Genomic DNA, 18,250 nt, shown 5'->3' with positions numbered 1-18,250 from the left:
TAAACACCTCTGAGGAAATTCATTTTCGCTTTTCAAAATATTTCCTTCATTTTTACAGAAAATAAATACCTTTCTGATCTGATACGTGATGGGAAAAGGGAGAAGAACGAGATCGACAAAAGGCCAAATCAGTCAATCACTAGATCTAGTTCTTAATTTCATTTGATTCACATGACTGTATGAGTGTTTGTGTTTACATGTTAAGACTCAACTTTCTTTTTGTATTTCTCTGTGATCTGAGGATCGTTCTTCTGAGTAAAACTGGAAAGGAAAAAGTGAGACAGGAAAAACCAGGACTGTTTAACAGAGCTGTGGAAAATGTGAGACACAAGGAGTGGTGTGGAAAGACAGTCTCTAAAACTGACACTTGTATTCATGTGTTTCTGCTGGTGCTCAAACTGGGTGTGAAATTCACAAAAGAGTGTGCAGATGACATGAAGTGGCCCGAGATTTGCTGCACTGAAAACAGATGAGCACTAATTTATTTCTAAAATCAGTGGGAAATGATAGCTGATTAACAAGAGTGTAGACGCACCTAACCCTGATTGTAAGCCTAAAACAGATATTTCCTGAAAAGTTATGTCTCTATTCTGATTGGTTGATTGGAATGTTGTTCCAGGATCAACAAGGATGTTGATCCAGGAACATGTTGTACTTGGTAAAAATCATTCTTACCATCTATATATCTAATGTCCTTCAGTTAAATAAAGACAAAACAGAAGTCGCTGCAGTTTTATTTGGTTCAAACATACAATACATAGATCAAATTATTTTGTCATTATATCCACTGATGTCCTTTTGTAAATAGTTTTGTCCAAAAATGTCTTTGTATATGATTAATATTATGTTATCGCAGCTGTCTTTTTTCTTTATGTGTTCAATAACTTTTACATACTGTATTCCCTATCAGGTTTATGCGTGTTTGGTTTTCTTTTTCAAGCCTTATAGCACAGTGTGTTTTCTAGCCACTAGGAAAATTGAATAGTTGTTGGATATTGATAGGGACACATCCCTAGCGTCCCTACTAAATTCTACAGTATTGGTTCTGGGTATCCGGCAGGATAGCCACCTTTCCTGTAGTCAGATTCAGCACAGACTTTGTCCCCCTCTCGAACCACTGCCTGGACCACTGCTACTTCAGCATTGTGAAATATAGTATGATTCTTCAGCCTCAAGCCATTAGTGACCCTCTGCATTTATACACAAGACAACACAGAGAGAAAATTAGAATAATTTTTACTAATCTGACATTATAATTCTGTCTCAGAGTATAAAAGTGAAAAGGAATCCTACCACATCAAAGTGGTCTTCTACATTTGTCGCCGTTTCCATGATCTGAACTCTGGGCTTTTCAATAGCTTTCTGCAGGTCATAGCCAAACAACAGGTAATTCAGGATCACCTGCGGGGGGGGAGAGTTCATGTTCTGTGATGTTGAGTAAGGCTTAAAATGTTCAACTCACTTCTGTATTTTTTCCGACCTGAGCAACTGATGTGGTGATATTTGTCCCACCTTCACCTCCGACCACCATTTTGACCTGTCCACTGTGTTTGTCCAAGATGATTGTGGGACACATTGATGAAAGTGGCCTTTTACCTTGTCAAAACAAATAGTATTTTACATGTGAACATTTATTTTTGCCGGTTTTACTTGTATTTAACTTTTTTTTAATTATTATAATTGTATTTATTTTTTCACCTGGTTTAATTCGGTTGTTCTTGTTACATTCATTTTCCTGCTTGGGTTTACAGAAATCATTCATTTGGTCATTAAATATAATACCTGTTGAGTTTGACCTCACCTTAGAGCCAAAACTGTGAGAACACACACACACACACACACACACACACACACACACACACACACACACAAAGATCCAGACAACAAGATTGAAAAGAAGAGCTAGGCAACAGAGCTTTATAAAAAATTGACACTAAAAAGTACATTAGCATTTTGTTTTTAAAATTAGTTGAGGCGTTTTTGATATATTCTTGAATAGAAAGTAATGTAGCTGTCACAGATAAAGTGTATTTTCTTTCTGAATATTACAGTTATTTACTTTGCAAAAAGGTATTCTGTTTATCAAAGTTTGTGTAATGCATTATGAATTTCTTTCAGAACCACATGAAGAATTACACAGACTAAAAGCTGCCTGATTATAAAGATTATATGCTTAAAAAAAAAAAAAAAAACTCTCCTGGACTCTGATTAGAAGGCACAAACAGTGTGTTTGTTTTTGCTTTGGATTTTATCAATTAGTTTGCAAGTTAATCCAAAGGTGTCAAGTGGTGTCAAAATAGGTCATGATGATGGTGTGATGATGGAGACAAAGAAGATACTAAATGTTAAGACATCAGTTGAAGTGTGATTCTTTTAATCAAAACAAAACCTTCAGGAGCCGTTACAAGAGCCTTTTTTAAACAGATTAATATTAATAAATAAAGTGCAGAATTGAACTCTTTTGGGTAAATCTTGTTAGCATTGTTCAGTGTAAATATTGCTAAACACTAGGTCCCACTAGTAAGTTTAAAGCAACTTGATTTTGTAGGTAATGTCAAAACGTCTGATTGGTTTTGTTAAAGGGGTCATATGATGCTGCTAAAAAGAACATTATGTTGTGTATTTGGTGTAATGAAATGTGTTTATGCGGTTTAAGGTACAAAAAAACATTATTTTCCACATAATGTAGTTTATTGTTTCTCCTCTATGCCCCGCCTTCTGAAACTCATAGATTTTTACAAAGCTCATCGTTCTGAAAAGCGAGGTGTATGCTGATTAGCCAGCTATCCAGTGCATTGTGATAGTCTGAATACCTCAAGCGTGTGATGGAAATGTTACGCCCCTCACCATACTGTGATGCTGTGTCCCACGATGAGACACAAACATTAAAACCCATTATAAACGAGGCTTTTGTTAACACTTATACCGTGTTTTTACATGTTGCATCGCGCCACGTAAACAAAACCATGTCTGCATTTGTGATTGGAGAAATTACAAACAACAAGCACTACTCTACACTGCTCAAAACTCACATTTGAATCATCAGTGGCAAATTCTTTAAAAATGAAAACGTATTTACAGGCTGTGAGTCAGAACAGACGGCATTGTAGTCTACTCTCCCAGGATCAGGAAACAGTCCTCCATAAAATGTACTGCACACATCTGAATATTTGGGTTGAACTGTTCTGGAACAGTGTTGTAAATACAACTTAACCACTGATTTCTAGTCGTGTCCTCTTTTGGAAGACCAAAGTATTTTTGCTTTCACAAACGAAGCAGCGTCACACACGGTGACAACCTCATGTGATGACCCAGGGCTGGACTCCGCTTCGTCCACAGTGAAAGCCAATCCGATCACAGTGCAAAGTTAATGTATTTCCTTAGCGACCAGCACAAATCAGCTCCAGGCATGACGAAGTGGATATCGTCATCTTTTGGAAGGCCAAACAAAGTAGTTTCGCTTTCACAACCCAACACACAGCGTCTATACGACATCGCGGCGGCAACAACAATACTACAACGAGAATAAAAGGTATGCCTTCTTTCTTTGCGTGAACATCTGGGCAGCATTATTAAACTCTTCCCACATACTGACGTAGAGATGTGGGGGCGTGTTAGAACGAACCGTTTTCAGGGGGGTGTGGACAAGTATTAACTTGAACAAGCCATTTTGGGGGTGTGGTTTACTCTTAACTTTTATAAAGAATATCTCTTTGGATTTGAGACTTTAGTCTTTGCAACTTCACAGATCTTATTTAATCACCAAAAGCTTGTAACACTCCAAAGAGAAAGGAAAAATTGAAATCACATCATATGACCCCTTTACTCTTGCCCTCCTCTGTCGGAGGATGCTTTTTGAAATAAGAACAAGAAAACTACATGAACGTGAGAAATGCGACTCTTTAGAATGTAGTTCATGCAGTAGTCTCACCATGTGAGCCTACACTTTCAATGGTTAAAAAATTAAAAAAATAAAAAGGGGCTAAAAAGAGGGCTCTCTGCTGTCTTATTTTATTAGTCATTTATTTTTAGATGAATCCCAGATAAAAATGCTCAAGGACAAGTCTTGTCTGTCTTTAGTGTAACAAGAGGCTCATTGGTCGATGAAAGGCCACAAGAACATGTCCCACTGGCTCTGATAATATCAAAAATGTTGGAAGAGAAGTAGTCTGACCAATTAGCAGTTAGCAAAAGTATTATGAGTATTACTTTTCAAATTATGCAACTAATCATAGTATTAAGAAACTCTGATCTCTCTCTATGTCTTTATATTTCTCTTACTAGTCATTGATACTGCTGGTGACGGCCACGGCACTGCCATCTTCTCCGATGATGGACAGGTGAGACGTGCCACGATCATCATCTGGATAATTCTCTTCATTGTCATCGTATTTCACTTGTTTAATGTCATCTTTAATCTTACTCCTGATTCCGTTCGCAGTGCTTTCAGAGGTCATGTTTTTGACAAGCTGTAAAACACTCTGTGACAAAATTCATAAATATGGGAAAGCAATGCAGGAACATTATCTGTAAATAAAGATTAATTTTCTATCTGCTTCTCACACAATGCCATTGTATGGATTCAACACTTGGAATACACAACAACCACACAAATTTATATCTAGCATTTCTATGGTATAGTAAGTTATATATTTGGCTTTGTATGCCTGTATTGAACAGAGTAGTGTAGATGAGACAGGAAATAATGAGATCAGCAAACGACCTTGAGTCTGGATTCGAGCTGGTATTGCGCTGTATATCAAAACACTGCCCACACAGCTATTGCTTTTGCAAATATTTTAAAAAGGCCCAAAGAATCCATAAATAGAGTTGAACTTACCTCTCTAATGCTTTCATCGCTTGGGTCTCCTAGCTTACTTTTTTTCTCATTAGCAAAGCGAAAGGCCTCTATTATACGATGATAGGTCAAAGTCTTATTCCTTATAGGGGACACACTGCTGCTTGACAAATTGTAACCTGAGATTAAATGATTATTTATTTGAGATTAACCATAATGATAATTTTTCATAATCATTTTCACTCTCGGCTCAAAAATATTTTATTGGCATATTGCATTCCTTGTTTTCCAAGTAGCCTGTATAAATGTGATCATAATTTTACATACACCTTGCATAATCTGCAAAATGTTAATAATTAAAATAAAGATAATGGCTGAATTTGCACACGTGAGTCGTGTATGGAAGAGATGGGGAGCACAACAGTTAAATTCTGCTTAGGCTACCCGTTTTACTAGCAGCCCTGTAGATATTCACTGACCTTTGAGTATGTTGAGTATCAGAGCGAGCACAGGTCCACCAAATGGAGCATCAGGAGCAAGAAATATGTATTTCCCCACAGTAAAGTTTAATGCAGACTCATTTAGCACTGGCTTGTAATTCATCAGGTCCTCACGTGTTATAATCCCTCCTGTGTTATGAGACACAAGGATTCAGACAGATTTGTATGCTTTGATAAAATTACATCACTAGACCCTTACATATGAGTAGAGTCAAATTTAAGCATTAAATAACCTTGATCCTTGATATCATCCACTATACCCTGAGTCAATAACCCATTGTAAAAGGCACTTATTCCGTAGTTCGCTATCTTCTCGTAGGTGTGAGCTAGTTTGGGAAATGATATGTAATCATTTTCCTTCAAGATGATGGTGTTTGATTTGCAAAACACTTCACTGGAAAAAAGAGAGACGAGAACAGAAGCAAGATTATGTTATGTACATGAAAAAGCTGATGTTTTAGGGACCCCACTGTAAACAGTTACAGTGTAGTATTATAATCAGATCTGCATTGTAGGATATTTGTTGTGTTCATCTGTGGACAAAACAGCTGCCACTGAACAAGTGAGTTTTTAATAATAATAATAATAATAATAATAAATCCTAGTTCACTACTTAAGAAATCACTTATTCTTACCACAATGCTGCATTTTTCAGAATATCTTTCTCATTCTCTTTAATGGCTTTGGCCAAGGCCTTTCCAATCTTAAATCCATCGCGTGCCAGCTTTATACTGGGCTGAAACAGCTCGCTCCAATTCAGTCTCCCATATCTTTCGTGTGCTAGCTTATAACCATGCAGTTCTCCTGGTACAGCTATAAACAATCCTGATATTCATTACAAAACAGAGGAGTTTTGAGAAGAAATCATAAGAGAAATTCACTTTGCTGTTTTAATGGCAACATGTGCTTACTGAATCTTTTCAGTGTTGTAAAATCATAATGGTCACTGGAGTTTGGAAAATGTTCATCGTTGGTGGTTTACCTGGTTTTTTCTCTGTCCCATTGCCAAACATGTTCTCTGAAGCATTCATTGGAGCAGTTTCTCTAGCATTAATCGTCTCCACCGTTCCTGAGAGTGAAAACATGAACTTTTTATTTTCATTCAGCAGTGAAGTGTTGGAGGTTTAATGGTCATAGTGTCATGTTTCACTTGGTGAAGGAATGATGAGATCCAGGAGAACACAGAAGGATGACTTTAATTCAACCCACAAGGTGATACAAGCAAAGGAACTGATAAAAGACATTCAACAGCAGACAGAAAACTAATACCTGAGAACACTTTTAAATACACAGACACTGATGGGACACAGCTGGAACCAAATTAACAAAATGGGGAACACCTGGAACTAATAGAACTGAGGACAGGAACAGGAATCATGACCACATAAGGAAAACAGGAACTAAGACCGGGGTAAAACAAGGAAACTAAAGTCCACAACACTGACACAAACAAACAGACAAACAAAACAGGTTATTTACTCTGTTAAGTGTGTAACTGGTTATTTACTCTGTAAAATTTTTAACAGATAAGATTATAATTTCTTTATAATTTATATATAAGAATTAAAAGTTCAGTATAATTTTACAATTATTTAACATTTTCTTTAGAAGTTTTATTTTTTTTTCTTTACTTTAAAATAAAGGCAATTGTCATTATTTTTATGTGAAAAAGTAGAATGTTAACACGAGATGTATATATAATTGAGCGATGATTGAGCATTAGTGAAGTTCATGATCATAAAACTATTAACTCACTGAAATCTGTTTTCTATATTGGAAAAAAAACAATTCATATAAGATGTTAGAAACACCTTGAATGTGGGCAAGCTTTAGTCTTAACTTTGTTTCTTTCTGTTCAATTGCTTAGTTGCACTAACAGAGTGTTACTGTTTTTTATTTTTCATTGCAGAAACATTTCATTTAAAATGTTAGAAACATCTTTCATGTGGGCAAGCTTTAGTCTTAACTTTGTAACTTTGTACAAACCATCAATCTCTAACACAGAAAGGTTTTCAGCACTTGTGGGCTTTCTTTCTGTTCATTTGCTTAGTTGCACTAACAGAGTGTTACTGTTCACAGAACCCCACACACAGACTTTTAATAAAATCCACCACACTTGTTTGGCCTGTTCACATAGAGATTTTCAGGGGCCAATGTGAATAAATCTAGATTTAAAATAAAAAAGAAAAGATAGTCTATGCATGACCTGGGGTCTCATTTATAAACTTTGCTTACACACAAAATGGGCATAGAAACATGCGTACGCAATTTTCCACGCACATAGGTGATTTTTGCGCAGGTTCTGGCGTACGCATGGTTTTATAAATCTGAAAACTTTTTTGCATACGCAAAATCTAGTTTTTGTGCATACGTACACTTTTAGGATAAAATTTACGGAGAGTTTTATAAATGAGACCCCTGGTGTTTTATCCCAAAATGAGCGTACCCACAATAAGGGAATGTGAATTATAGAGCGCTAAACACACTCCTGCAGTGTATGTTTCATTCATACTCAAAGCCAGAGGGGGCTCTTGTGCAAAAAGTCCAAAACGGACTCATAGAAGTAACAACTTATGACATACAAGGAAATGGCCAATTTTTAAAAATGCCCAATTTTTTAAATATCACAGATAATTACAAAAAATTTTTTTTTATGAAAATACCTAATATGGACAGAGGCATCCAGCTATAGTTGTGGAAAAAAAACCTTAAAGACAATACATGCACGATTGTGACAATATATGGTCTATGTGTGTTTGTCAGTCCAGGTAATAAACCAAGTATCTGAATAATGCAGTGATAACTGACATAGCATGTATTACAGTAGTCTGAAGAAACTATAAAAATATATTTTCCGCCTTATTCTGTTTTGAAAATGAAAAAGTAGTAACGAACAAATTATAAAATTGGCATTAGGAAAATATTGTATTGTACAGAAGATAAATTGGTAATTGTGCCACAGTGTATTTGATTTCTTAGCTAATCAAAAGTAACAGCTAAGAAAATAAATAAATAAAACTCGTCAATTACACTAACTAAATAAATACATTTTACATTTTCTGTCCCCCTCACTTTTGAAATTGTGGCTACCTCCCTGGCTACTGTTAACAAGCTGAAGAAAAGAGAAACACAAGAACTACAGATGACTTCAGCCACAGACGAAGATGAAGTCAACTGAAATAAAATGTGATAAATCTCTCAAGATCAGGGGCCTGTTTCATAAAACAAGCTGACCAAATAAGCCAGGTTTATTTAAATTAGTCTGACTTACTGTCAGCTGATTTGGTTCAAAATAAATCAGACTAACTGAAATAAGCCTGGCTTATTTGGTAAACTTGTTTTATGAAATAGGCTCCTGATTAAATAACTCCACAAACAGCACCAGCTTTACTCATAACTAACCAAACTGATTTTATTTCTGTAAGACATAAACCAAAGTTCTTACTGAAAATTAACAGAGATTAATGTTTTATTAGACATAAGAGTTTAGTTTGGATTCACCATTATGGTGAAAAAATGTTTGCTTTCTGTTATTCAGATACACAGACATCAAGAATCAGCATATATATATAAAATTGCTTTGACACTAAAAGTAGTACTTTGGGCACACTTCGTGAAACCATTCACTCATATACCTAATCCTTAGACCAAGTCTGCAAAACTACAAACACATTATGTGCTTTAAACTCAGTTTGCTATTGTAAAACAAACTTTTCTGCAAAATTCTAAACACAGTTCTATATATCACACACATCAATCAAAACTAACAGCTCTTATATTTAATTTGTGAAATACTGCCATTTAAATGCCACACTCATTTACTGATGACACAGTGATCATGTGTGAAAACACTTAGACATCATTTGTACACACACACACACACACACACACACACACACACACACACACACACACACACACACACACACACACACACACACACACACACACACACACACACACTCTCACACACACAAACACACACACACACACAGTGAATATGCAAACAAGCAAAGTACGAAAGTCAACTTCATTTCTAAAGCGCTGTATACAATATAGACAATGTACTGTAGATACAGCAGCTTCACAATAGTATCAAAATCTAATTTTACTGTAAAGCAGCTCTTACAAGTCAGTAGCTCAAGTCAGTTTAATATTGATTTGGTTCAGTTGCATAACTTTGTAAAATCCATCAGTTGTACATCCATACTGTACATACAGTGTATATGTGCATATGCATGTGTTTGTGAGTGCTTTGACAAACTCCTGTGCACACTAAACAAGCAAAAGACACATGAGAGTAGTGTTTTATATTTTCCACATCTGAGTGTAGTTTGGTGTGTATGTGGCTTATTATTTTAAGTTTGTGTGTAGAGTTAATACGCAAAAATAAAGTTCTTAGAAGAGTTAAAACAGTTTTGAAAGAAGTGTTTGTTTTTGGATGATGTGTCATGTTTTGTATGTTGTTTGTGTGTTTTGTGGTTTTGTGTGTAGAGTTTGTTGTGTCCTCTTAAAATCCTCTTAACCGTTTATTCAACACATGCTTCCTTTGACAGAACTATACGACTTCTTCTTATGGAATACTAAGTAGCACATCTACACGTAACAATATACTGCCACGTTGTGGTTAAACTACAAAACACACAGAGTACTCCTCGCTGCAGACTGTAGCGCGGTGACGTCACGTATGTACGTCACATATGTGTTTACCGTGCATGCGCAAAGTGATGTAAGGTATGTCTATAATACGCATGCGCAGTAACGTGGTGACGTCACGTACATGTGTTTACTGTAAATACGCGTGCGCGCCGTACTGACTGGCATTAATGCGCATATCCAGGTTCATTCACTTCCGGATGTTCGTAAGGTATGGTGGATTTGAGATTCGGTGGCAGTAAAGTCAAAAAACATTTAATTACTTTTGTTTTCTTAAAAATGTGAGTTTGTGTTAATGGCTTTTAATTGTAAGGATTGTTTGCTCATAATCTTAGAGCGTGTCATTGCAAATGTGTGAGATTTCAAACATTTATGACGTTTTATGATATATTATTCGAAGTGCTGGTCTTTAAAGGGTCTTTAAAAGTCTTATTTCGCCTAAAATAAGCCTTTAAAGATGTCTTAAAATAGAGCAGAAAGACTTTATTAAAGGGGTCATATGATGCTGATAAAAAGAACATTATTTTGTGTATTTGGTGTAACGAAATGTGTTTATGCAGTTTAAGGTTAAAAATAATTTTCAACATACTGTACATTGTTGTTTCTCCTCTATGCCCCGCCTTCTGAAACGCATCGATTTTTGGGGAAGTCGTGGCCTAATGTTTAGAGAGTTTGACTCCTAACCCTAAGGTTGTGGGTTCGAGTCTCAGGCTGGCAATACCACGACCTTGAGCAAGACACTGAACCCCCAACTGCTCCCCGGGGGCCGCAGCATAAATGGCTGCCCACTTCTCTGGGTGTGTGTTCACGGTGTGTGTGTGTGTGTGTGTGTGTGTGTGTGTGTGTGTGTGTGTGTGTTCACTGCTGTGTGTGTGTGCACTTTGGATTAAATGCAGAGCACAAATTCTGAGTATGGGTCACCATACTTGGCTGTATGTCACGTCACTTTCACTTTCACATTTCTTCAAATTGTTAGTATGTGTGAAAATTGTTGTGTGTTTTTATTGTCAGTTTGACTTTAGCATTTGATGGTTATGTTTAGTAACATATTGTGAAGTGCTGTCCGGCCGGAGCAACGAGACGAAAACATAAAACCCATTATAAACGTGATATAAACAAGATTTCTAGTCGTGTTTTCTTTTGGAAGGCAAAAACAAAGTAGTTTTGCTTTCTCAACGAAACAACATCACACACCGCAGCCTTGAGTGTGCAGAGGTGGACGGCTTGAGAATGGTGCAGCAGGCAGATTCTATGAAGGAGCGTACCTTGGTCATCATATGACCCCTTTAATATAAGTAATGCCATTGATGGTTGCATGCATTGCAAAAAAAAATCATATTTGTAATCTTTTTCATTAACTAATATTATCAAAGATTAATAGATACTGTAACAAATGTATTGTTCATTGTTAGTTCATGTTAATTAATACATTAACTATTGTTTACCAACGAGACTGACACCTTATTGTAAAGTGTTACCTCTTAAATTTACCTTCATGTGTCTTAATTTGACTTTTTGGGGACATTGTCAGTGAGAAGAAATTCAGAGAAGAGACCCACTTCATGTGGCTAGATAGTTCTTTAACTCCTTACCATGTAGTGAGTACTGTAAAAACTATGAGAGTGTCTGTCTCTTTTCATCTTTCTGTCTGTCTCCTCTCAACTATCGTTTTCTCTCTCTCTCTCTGATAGACTGTATTGTCCTCAACTGTAAAATGTTCAAATTTAAAAAAAACTTCAAACTTTCAGGCTATGCTTTTCAAGCCAAGCCAACCTAAATTTTGACTTGACAAACTTTATTAATTTAGTGATAGACTAAATTAAGAAAGGCAGTGGCACTAAGTGCTAAAAGCTATAGATTCTATTTACACTATGTTAAAATAGCAGGATTCTCTGCTATTTATACTACTTATTGAAAATAGAGGCAATTATCTGCACCTCAGCATCGTAGTACATTATAAAACAGTATGCAATAATAACAGTGTAAATTATAATTTGAATTCAAATTATTAAATGGAGGCCACCTTGTTTGGGCAATACAGCCATCCCTCACAACTTTTTATTTCCTTCATTTTACTGAAAATACATGCTTTTCCAATGTGATTTGAAATTTGAAAAGGGAGAAAAAACTTTGTCAAAAGGCAGATTTGAACCTGGGTCAATCGGATCAAATTGTGAACACGTTTTACCATCTGCACCACTAGAGTTAATAACTGCTCTTTATCTGTTGTAATATTGACTATCCCAATAAGAAATATATAAGGTGCCATTATAGCATAATATTACAATATACACAGAGAAGTTATGTGCAACAGAATGTTAATATATTGTAAATAAAATACTACACAGATATTACAGAATAAACTCTGTAATTCCGTATAACTTTACCTCAGATGAAACATTGTTAAAATAATGGATATGTGCTGTTGCTGTATTATATGTTATTGTTGTTTTTCCCTTCTCTTTTCCACCTTAATAAATACTTTAACATTTTATTGGAGTATTCTGTTAAGTATGTGCTTGCATTATAATGAAGTGTCACGTCACACACGACGCGAAAACAACTAACGTCATCACGCAATGCAAATTACAGATGCATGCGCTGTCACCACGTTAATGCGCATGTGTGTTATAGACGTATGTACGTGACGTCACAGCGCTACAGTCTGCAGCGAGGGGTGTCTCCAGAGTTTTGAGAAATGGAGCCATAGTTTTAATAACTTTGCGTACGCTTTTTAAAAAACTTTAATAGCACCTTATCTATATCATCAGATATTAGGATATGAATGTGATCAGAGAATCAGGCCGTTAAATTATCATAACTTTATCATCACTGTTTCTCTTGATTGTCTTACCATAACAAACACGGTTATAGCAGACAAATAAAAGTAAAAATATTATGGATTAATTAATAAATTAATGAATACTTGGTAAATATAATGCTATTGGTTTAAAAATAAATACATAAATATCAGTCGGTGAAAATAAATACGGAGCACCTTTCAAGCAATAAAATAAAGACTGCTAAGTTGTTTTGTCTATAGGTTTTAAGCTGAAGTAATTCAGCCATGTGCACCAACTTTACCTTTATCCTCTGAACATTGTTTCATTTGTGAACTACTGTACCTGCAGCATGTAATGCACAGATATTATGATGGTTCTTCACGTGTAATTGCATTTATATTTGAGCTATCAACATGCCTCAGTACACAGCCACAACACTAGATATCAGCAAGAGGACTTAGTTTCCCTAAGGATGAAATCCTATCCTATCTTATCCTAGATGTGCCTTATAAAGTTGAACACTCACAGTAGCCTTGGGTTTTTGTTTAATTCAAACTAAGAAAAATTGCATCCATTGTGGGAGATTGTTGTGGGAGTCTAGTTAAGTCTCTCAAAGCTCACGTACCTGTTGATGCATTATATATGGTGAAAACCACCCCTCCTCCGATGCCCATACTTTGAGCATTAACCAGACTCAAACACAGCAGAGTGGCAATAGCAGCATCAACTACTGAACCTTTATGTGTCTTCAAGATGTCCCTGCAAACACAAAAAGTGCTGTGCTAATTTAAGTGAAAAACAATGACTCCATATGAGTAATGCAAACTCTAGGGTTGCAAAAGTCTCATCACTCATACAAGTAATCTCTCCCAGAAACATAAATGTGGCTCTTTTCCATCGTACCTCCCGATCTCAGAGCAAGTCCCGGCATCCGCAGCAACTACTGCTGTAGTGTAACACTTATCAGAGGATGGTACAGTGGCTGTTAAGGTCGCTGTTACAGTGGGTTTTAGAGTGAGTGTTAGAATGAGTGCCAGAGTAAGTCCTACTATCAAAATAATCCCCAAGGCAACCAACAGATATCTGAAAGCAGACAACAAGAGTACAGTTTGACATATTTAATATATTTGCTTATCTCTTCCTATTCTAAACAAGACAAACTTGACTACTACATTTAGAACTTGTGGGAATTTTTATTTATTTATCTTTTTTTGGCCCCCATGAGGAAACAAGCAAATAAATCCTACAGAAAGAAGTACCTGTCTGTTTGATGGTGTATGTGTGTGTGTGTGTGTATGTCTACACTGCCAGGCCAAAAACAGACACCATTTGGATTTAAATAGGTAAACACATACGATTTTTAAGATTTAATAATTTTTGCAGTGATTAATATGTTTCTGGCATGTTTATCTTTTGCAACAGTTATTTGAAGGTAAACACATACGATTTTGTAGCTTTATATTTCTGAATTAATTGTGAAATGAGCATAAGGAGTCATTGTTATGTATTCAAATTGGCCACCACAGAATCCTGACCTTTACCCTGTTAAAAGTATTGAGGATGTGCTGGAGTCAACTTTACAGAGTGGTTCAATGCTCCCATTGTTAAAACAAGATATTGGCCAAAAATCAATACAACTCTTGGTGGAAATAAATGTAGTGATGAGGCATGACGTTGTTGAAACAATGCCATGATGAAAGCAGAATGTTATCAAAGCTAAATGTGGTCTATATATATATATATATATCAAAACACCCGCTGTATGTGTGTGTGTGTGTGTTTATATATATATATAGATATATATATATATATATATATATATATATACTGTGTATATTTATTATATAATACACACACACATACACAATATATTTTGAAAATATTTCCATGTATATATGTATATATAATATACAACATATATTAAGCGCTGAATGAGCATTAGTGATGAACAGCTGCTGTTAACAAGCAGAATCACTGAAGAAAAGAGGAATGCTCAATCATCAATTAATTAATCACTTAATTATCTCATTAACCTTAACACAGCTTCAGTCTTACTTTAACACTGTTTTAGAGTGGGACCATATATGCTCCGGGCAGTGTTAATTTAACACTTGGGAATTTTCTGTGTACCTTTTTCATCTTTGTCCTATTTCAACAAATGTGTTTTTTTAAACTCATTGCTCGAAGTAAGATAGACAGATACCTCATCCAACTTGCCATGATGAAACAATTCTCTTTTTGTATAAATGGTTGTTTCAAGATAGCAGTGAGCTGGACCGATATAATCTGTGGAAACAAAAATGAATGGAGCATGGTTTAAAATAATCCTGATCCCAAAATTAGTTATTTAATGGCCAGACAGACAGAAATATTTTATTTGATAAGGATAATTGCATCACGCTGTATTGAGCTTTTTTATAAAATCAAACAAATATAACCATAACAAGCCCCAAATATTAGAACAATACATTATTAACTGAAAAGCATAACATGATACCATGCATTATTAGACTGAGGCAGTGGTATCTTACACAGAAGTTTTTTTACAAATTATTGTTACATCTCAACAAGCAACAAAAACTAAAATTTGTCCCTAATTCTACAATACTTTGTGTGGATTAGAAGAACATAAGAAAATGATATAAATGATTCTAACAATAATAATAATAGTAATAATAATAATTTAACCTATTTACCCCACAGAAAATACATACACACCTTGCCGTCTGTGAATACAATGTCTTTTTTATGTAGCAGCTGATAGCTGATCTTGCTGGTGTCTTTATATCCAAAGTGATATTTTATTCAAAGCTTTGCACCAACCCACATGGAGCAGAAAAAATAAGAGGGCCTACATCGACTTCTACATGTGTGATGAGATCCTAAACTCCACAGGCTATGTATTTTGTAAGGTGTTGCTGTGAATAACAGAAATACTCCCCAGACCGGTTTGTGTGGTCTGAACCAGTTACTGTCAACTGTCTGAGATCTTATGTGATGATAGTGTTTCACTAAGGTTTCACTTTAGTTTTTCAAAAGTTTTCATGCAAACATTATAACATTTCATAACATTACATTTTGGTTACAGATAAATTACACTGCAGTGCAACATTAAAAAAAAAAAAAAAAAACTAAGCAAAAATGATTCAACATTGATTAAATATTGGAATTTAACATTGATTTTTATCACATTTACACCTTGAAATAACATTATTCCAATAATGGAAAATAGATAACAATGGAGATGAAATCAATCTTTGATAAACTTAAATCACTTATTTACTTTGAAGCAACACTGAAACAACATCAGATCTATTTTGCTTTATGTACAGCAGGATTCAATTACAGTAAATCATGTCTGTTTTGACTTCTTTCAATCAGAGACCATGAAGGGCTGCAATTAACATGGTTTTGAACTGAAAATTATGTTATATTTTTTTTTTTTTAACTTTTTATTTTAGAATAAAAATATTGAATTATTCTAAGATATTGAAGTATATAAACATCGCTTCTTACCTCTGTTATGTATCAGATGAAATAGAGGTTTCAATACTTCCCACTAGAGCCCAGATCAGCTCAGTTGAGTCTTTGCCGCTGTGGAACTTCGAAATGCAGGTTCAGCAATAAAATAAAATTACTTTACTCTTAATAAGTTACTCAGAGACGTGTTTAAAAGATGTTTAACGCATCACCATAGGAAATGGTTTCACTTTATTAAAATAATAACTCATAAGCAAACAATAATAAAAGTAAATAGCGAAAAGTCTTCACCCCGAATTGCGGCCGTGAATGTGTTCTAACCCCCAAGTTTTATAGTCACACAACCCAACACGTCTTTCTCTTCCAAGTTCCTTTTTTGGTGAACACACTCAATGACACGCACATACACACACACACAATTACTTAGCTTGCCATAGTTACAGGACGCATGACCCTTCACCTCGTATCAGCCTTTCAGTGGCACAAGTTCAGATGAAGTAATTGCAGCATCTTTTTCATTAAAGCAAGTTAATCTATCTCTAGTTTCAATCTAAACTATTACAACATCTTAAGGCGTAACTATTTCTAAACTGCATAGCATCATTTCTTTTAAGATAAGAAAAACATATTACCATACAAAGCTTTTTAAAGAAAGAAGGTCCATTCTGCAACGTTGTTGCAAAATGCACTTTCTTGCACACTCGTGATATAGTTAGCAAAAAGCATATGTGGCAGTTTTTACTGTTGAGCAAACTCTAACAGAATGTATATCTCATTACTGCCTTTTAAGGCTTTTCAGGTTTTGTGTGCAAGCTTATAGCTCTGATATCATTTGCGAGAGATTGCAACTCCAAATTAAAGTTTACCAACTCAATCATTTCTTTCATCATTCTCATAATTTTCTTATTCAAATCTTCCTGTTTTCGCATAAGTTTAATTGTTCTTGTTATTTTAAAAACAATCTCCTGCTGTTTTATTATTTGAGATTCTTTTTTGTGTTTATTGGTTGTTTTTCTTTTTTGTTTTCTTTTTTGTTTTTTTTTCTTCTTTTGTCTTTTGACTTCTTTGTTCCAGTTCTTCGAATTAAATTTTTTTTTTAGATGGTTCATTATCACAGTTACCAAGTGAGAATCGATTGTGAATATAGTAAATGGGAACATTCATTTCCAAAGGAGAATCAACCGATCCGACATTTATTTTGTTAAATATCTTTTAAGAACTGATTCTGAAAATAGTATATTCGAATTTTCTTATATATCAATTTGACTTTATTATAAATCTACAAAAGTTCTTACTGAGATTAACAGAGGTTTAGATGTTGATGTTTTAATGAAAATAATACCATCAGTATCACCATTATGGTGGTTGGTGTTTGCTTTAGTTAGCATCTTGACCCTTTATTTCTTACATCAGTTTTTTTTTTTTCTTTTGTTGTGTTTGTTTATTGAATTTGTTTTTTATGAATTAATTAGATAGTTATTATTAATAAAATAATTTATTTGATGTGTGTTGATTGTTTCTATGGTTTGTTTTTTTTTTATCTCCCAGGAAAATAGTACTAAAGCTGTCACTGGTGCATTATCTTTTCAAAAGATACCACACTGGACCAATCGGCTGTGCGGATTGACTTATATCTGATGCAATAAAGCCACTCCCCCTGTATCTCCTGCTTCAAATTAAACACTTTGCAGTCCTAGTGCAACATGGTATTTGCACACATATACCACGATACTGATCACTTCTAGAAGCAATGATGATGGGGGTAAAGGTTAGGATGATTCCAAGGGCCCGATGAGGGAGATAGGGCCCCGAACTGTGTTTATAAAACAAATTTGCTATGGCAACACAAGAAAAATTGTGATAAGGTGATAACTATGTGTTGGTGTGAGTAAATCTTTGTGAACTACATGAAAAATGAATTTTCAGTGATCCCATCCATGGTTTGAGTTCTACTACCACTGTGAGACTACAGTAGGAATGCCAACAAGAATCTGGTCATCATCAGTCCTGGTGCAACAGGATATTTACACACA

The 18,250-nt window shown here is 35.1% G+C and overlaps 3 protein-coding genes across 7 annotated transcripts in view; 2 read left to right on the top strand and 1 right to left on the bottom strand.

Annotated features, from left to right (window-relative positions):
* Positions 1 to 18,250, top strand: part of LOC109080469 (NACHT, LRR and PYD domains-containing protein 12-like) — a 303,365-nt gene that overhangs the window by 19,383 nt on the left and 265,732 nt on the right.
* Positions 1 to 18,250, top strand: part of LOC109062409 (NACHT, LRR and PYD domains-containing protein 3-like) — a 209,735-nt gene that overhangs the window by 101,908 nt on the left and 89,577 nt on the right. The gene's annotated exons all lie outside the window — the stretch shown is intronic.
* Positions 717 to 16,314, bottom strand: LOC109103387 (glutathione hydrolase 1 proenzyme-like). 5 transcript variants are annotated; one of them, XM_042717499.1, is made up of 15 exons: positions 15,456 to 15,617; positions 14,941 to 15,023; positions 13,641 to 13,820; positions 13,363 to 13,496; positions 6,281 to 6,367; positions 5,934 to 6,123; positions 5,532 to 5,692; positions 5,278 to 5,427; positions 4,841 to 4,977; positions 4,282 to 4,481; positions 1,802 to 1,814; positions 1,699 to 1,735; positions 1,481 to 1,596; positions 1,294 to 1,401; positions 717 to 1,190 (listed from the first exon to the last, which is right to left on the bottom strand). In XM_042717499.1, the coding sequence occupies exons 2-15, from the start codon at positions 14,955 to 14,957 to the stop codon at positions 1,032 to 1,034; spliced, it is 1,689 nt and encodes a 562-aa protein (XP_042573433.1). In that variant the 5' UTR covers positions 14,958 to 15,023; positions 15,456 to 15,617; the 3' UTR covers positions 717 to 1,031. The 5 variants fall into 5 exon arrangements, with proteins under 5 accessions (XP_042573433.1, XP_042573430.1, XP_042573432.1 ...); XM_042717496.1 differs by lacking the exon at positions 15,456 to 15,617 and adding an exon at positions 16,254 to 16,314 and having other exon boundaries at positions 1,699 to 1,814; XM_042717498.1 differs by having other exon boundaries at positions 1,294 to 1,362; positions 1,463 to 1,596; positions 1,699 to 1,814.

Source organism: Cyprinus carpio, chromosome B1, assembly GCF_018340385.1.
Source record: "Cyprinus carpio isolate SPL01 chromosome B1, ASM1834038v1, whole genome shotgun sequence".
NCBI classification, from domain to species: Eukaryota; Metazoa; Chordata; class Actinopteri; order Cypriniformes; family Cyprinidae; genus Cyprinus; species Cyprinus carpio.
This window is presented reverse-complemented; position numbering and strand designations above follow the sequence as displayed.

Bases quoted from the DNA above. Each gene is read 5' to 3' on its own strand.
- LOC109103387 (XM_042717496.1), bottom strand. The intron at 5,428-5,531 runs GTTATTTAATGC...CTCATAACACAG, and splicing joins GGATGATATCAAGGATCAAG to GAGGGATTATAACACGTGAG. The intron at 4,978-5,277 runs GTCAGTGAATAT...ATTTAATCTCAG, and splicing joins GATACTCAACATACTCAAAG to GTTACAATTTGTCAAGCAGC.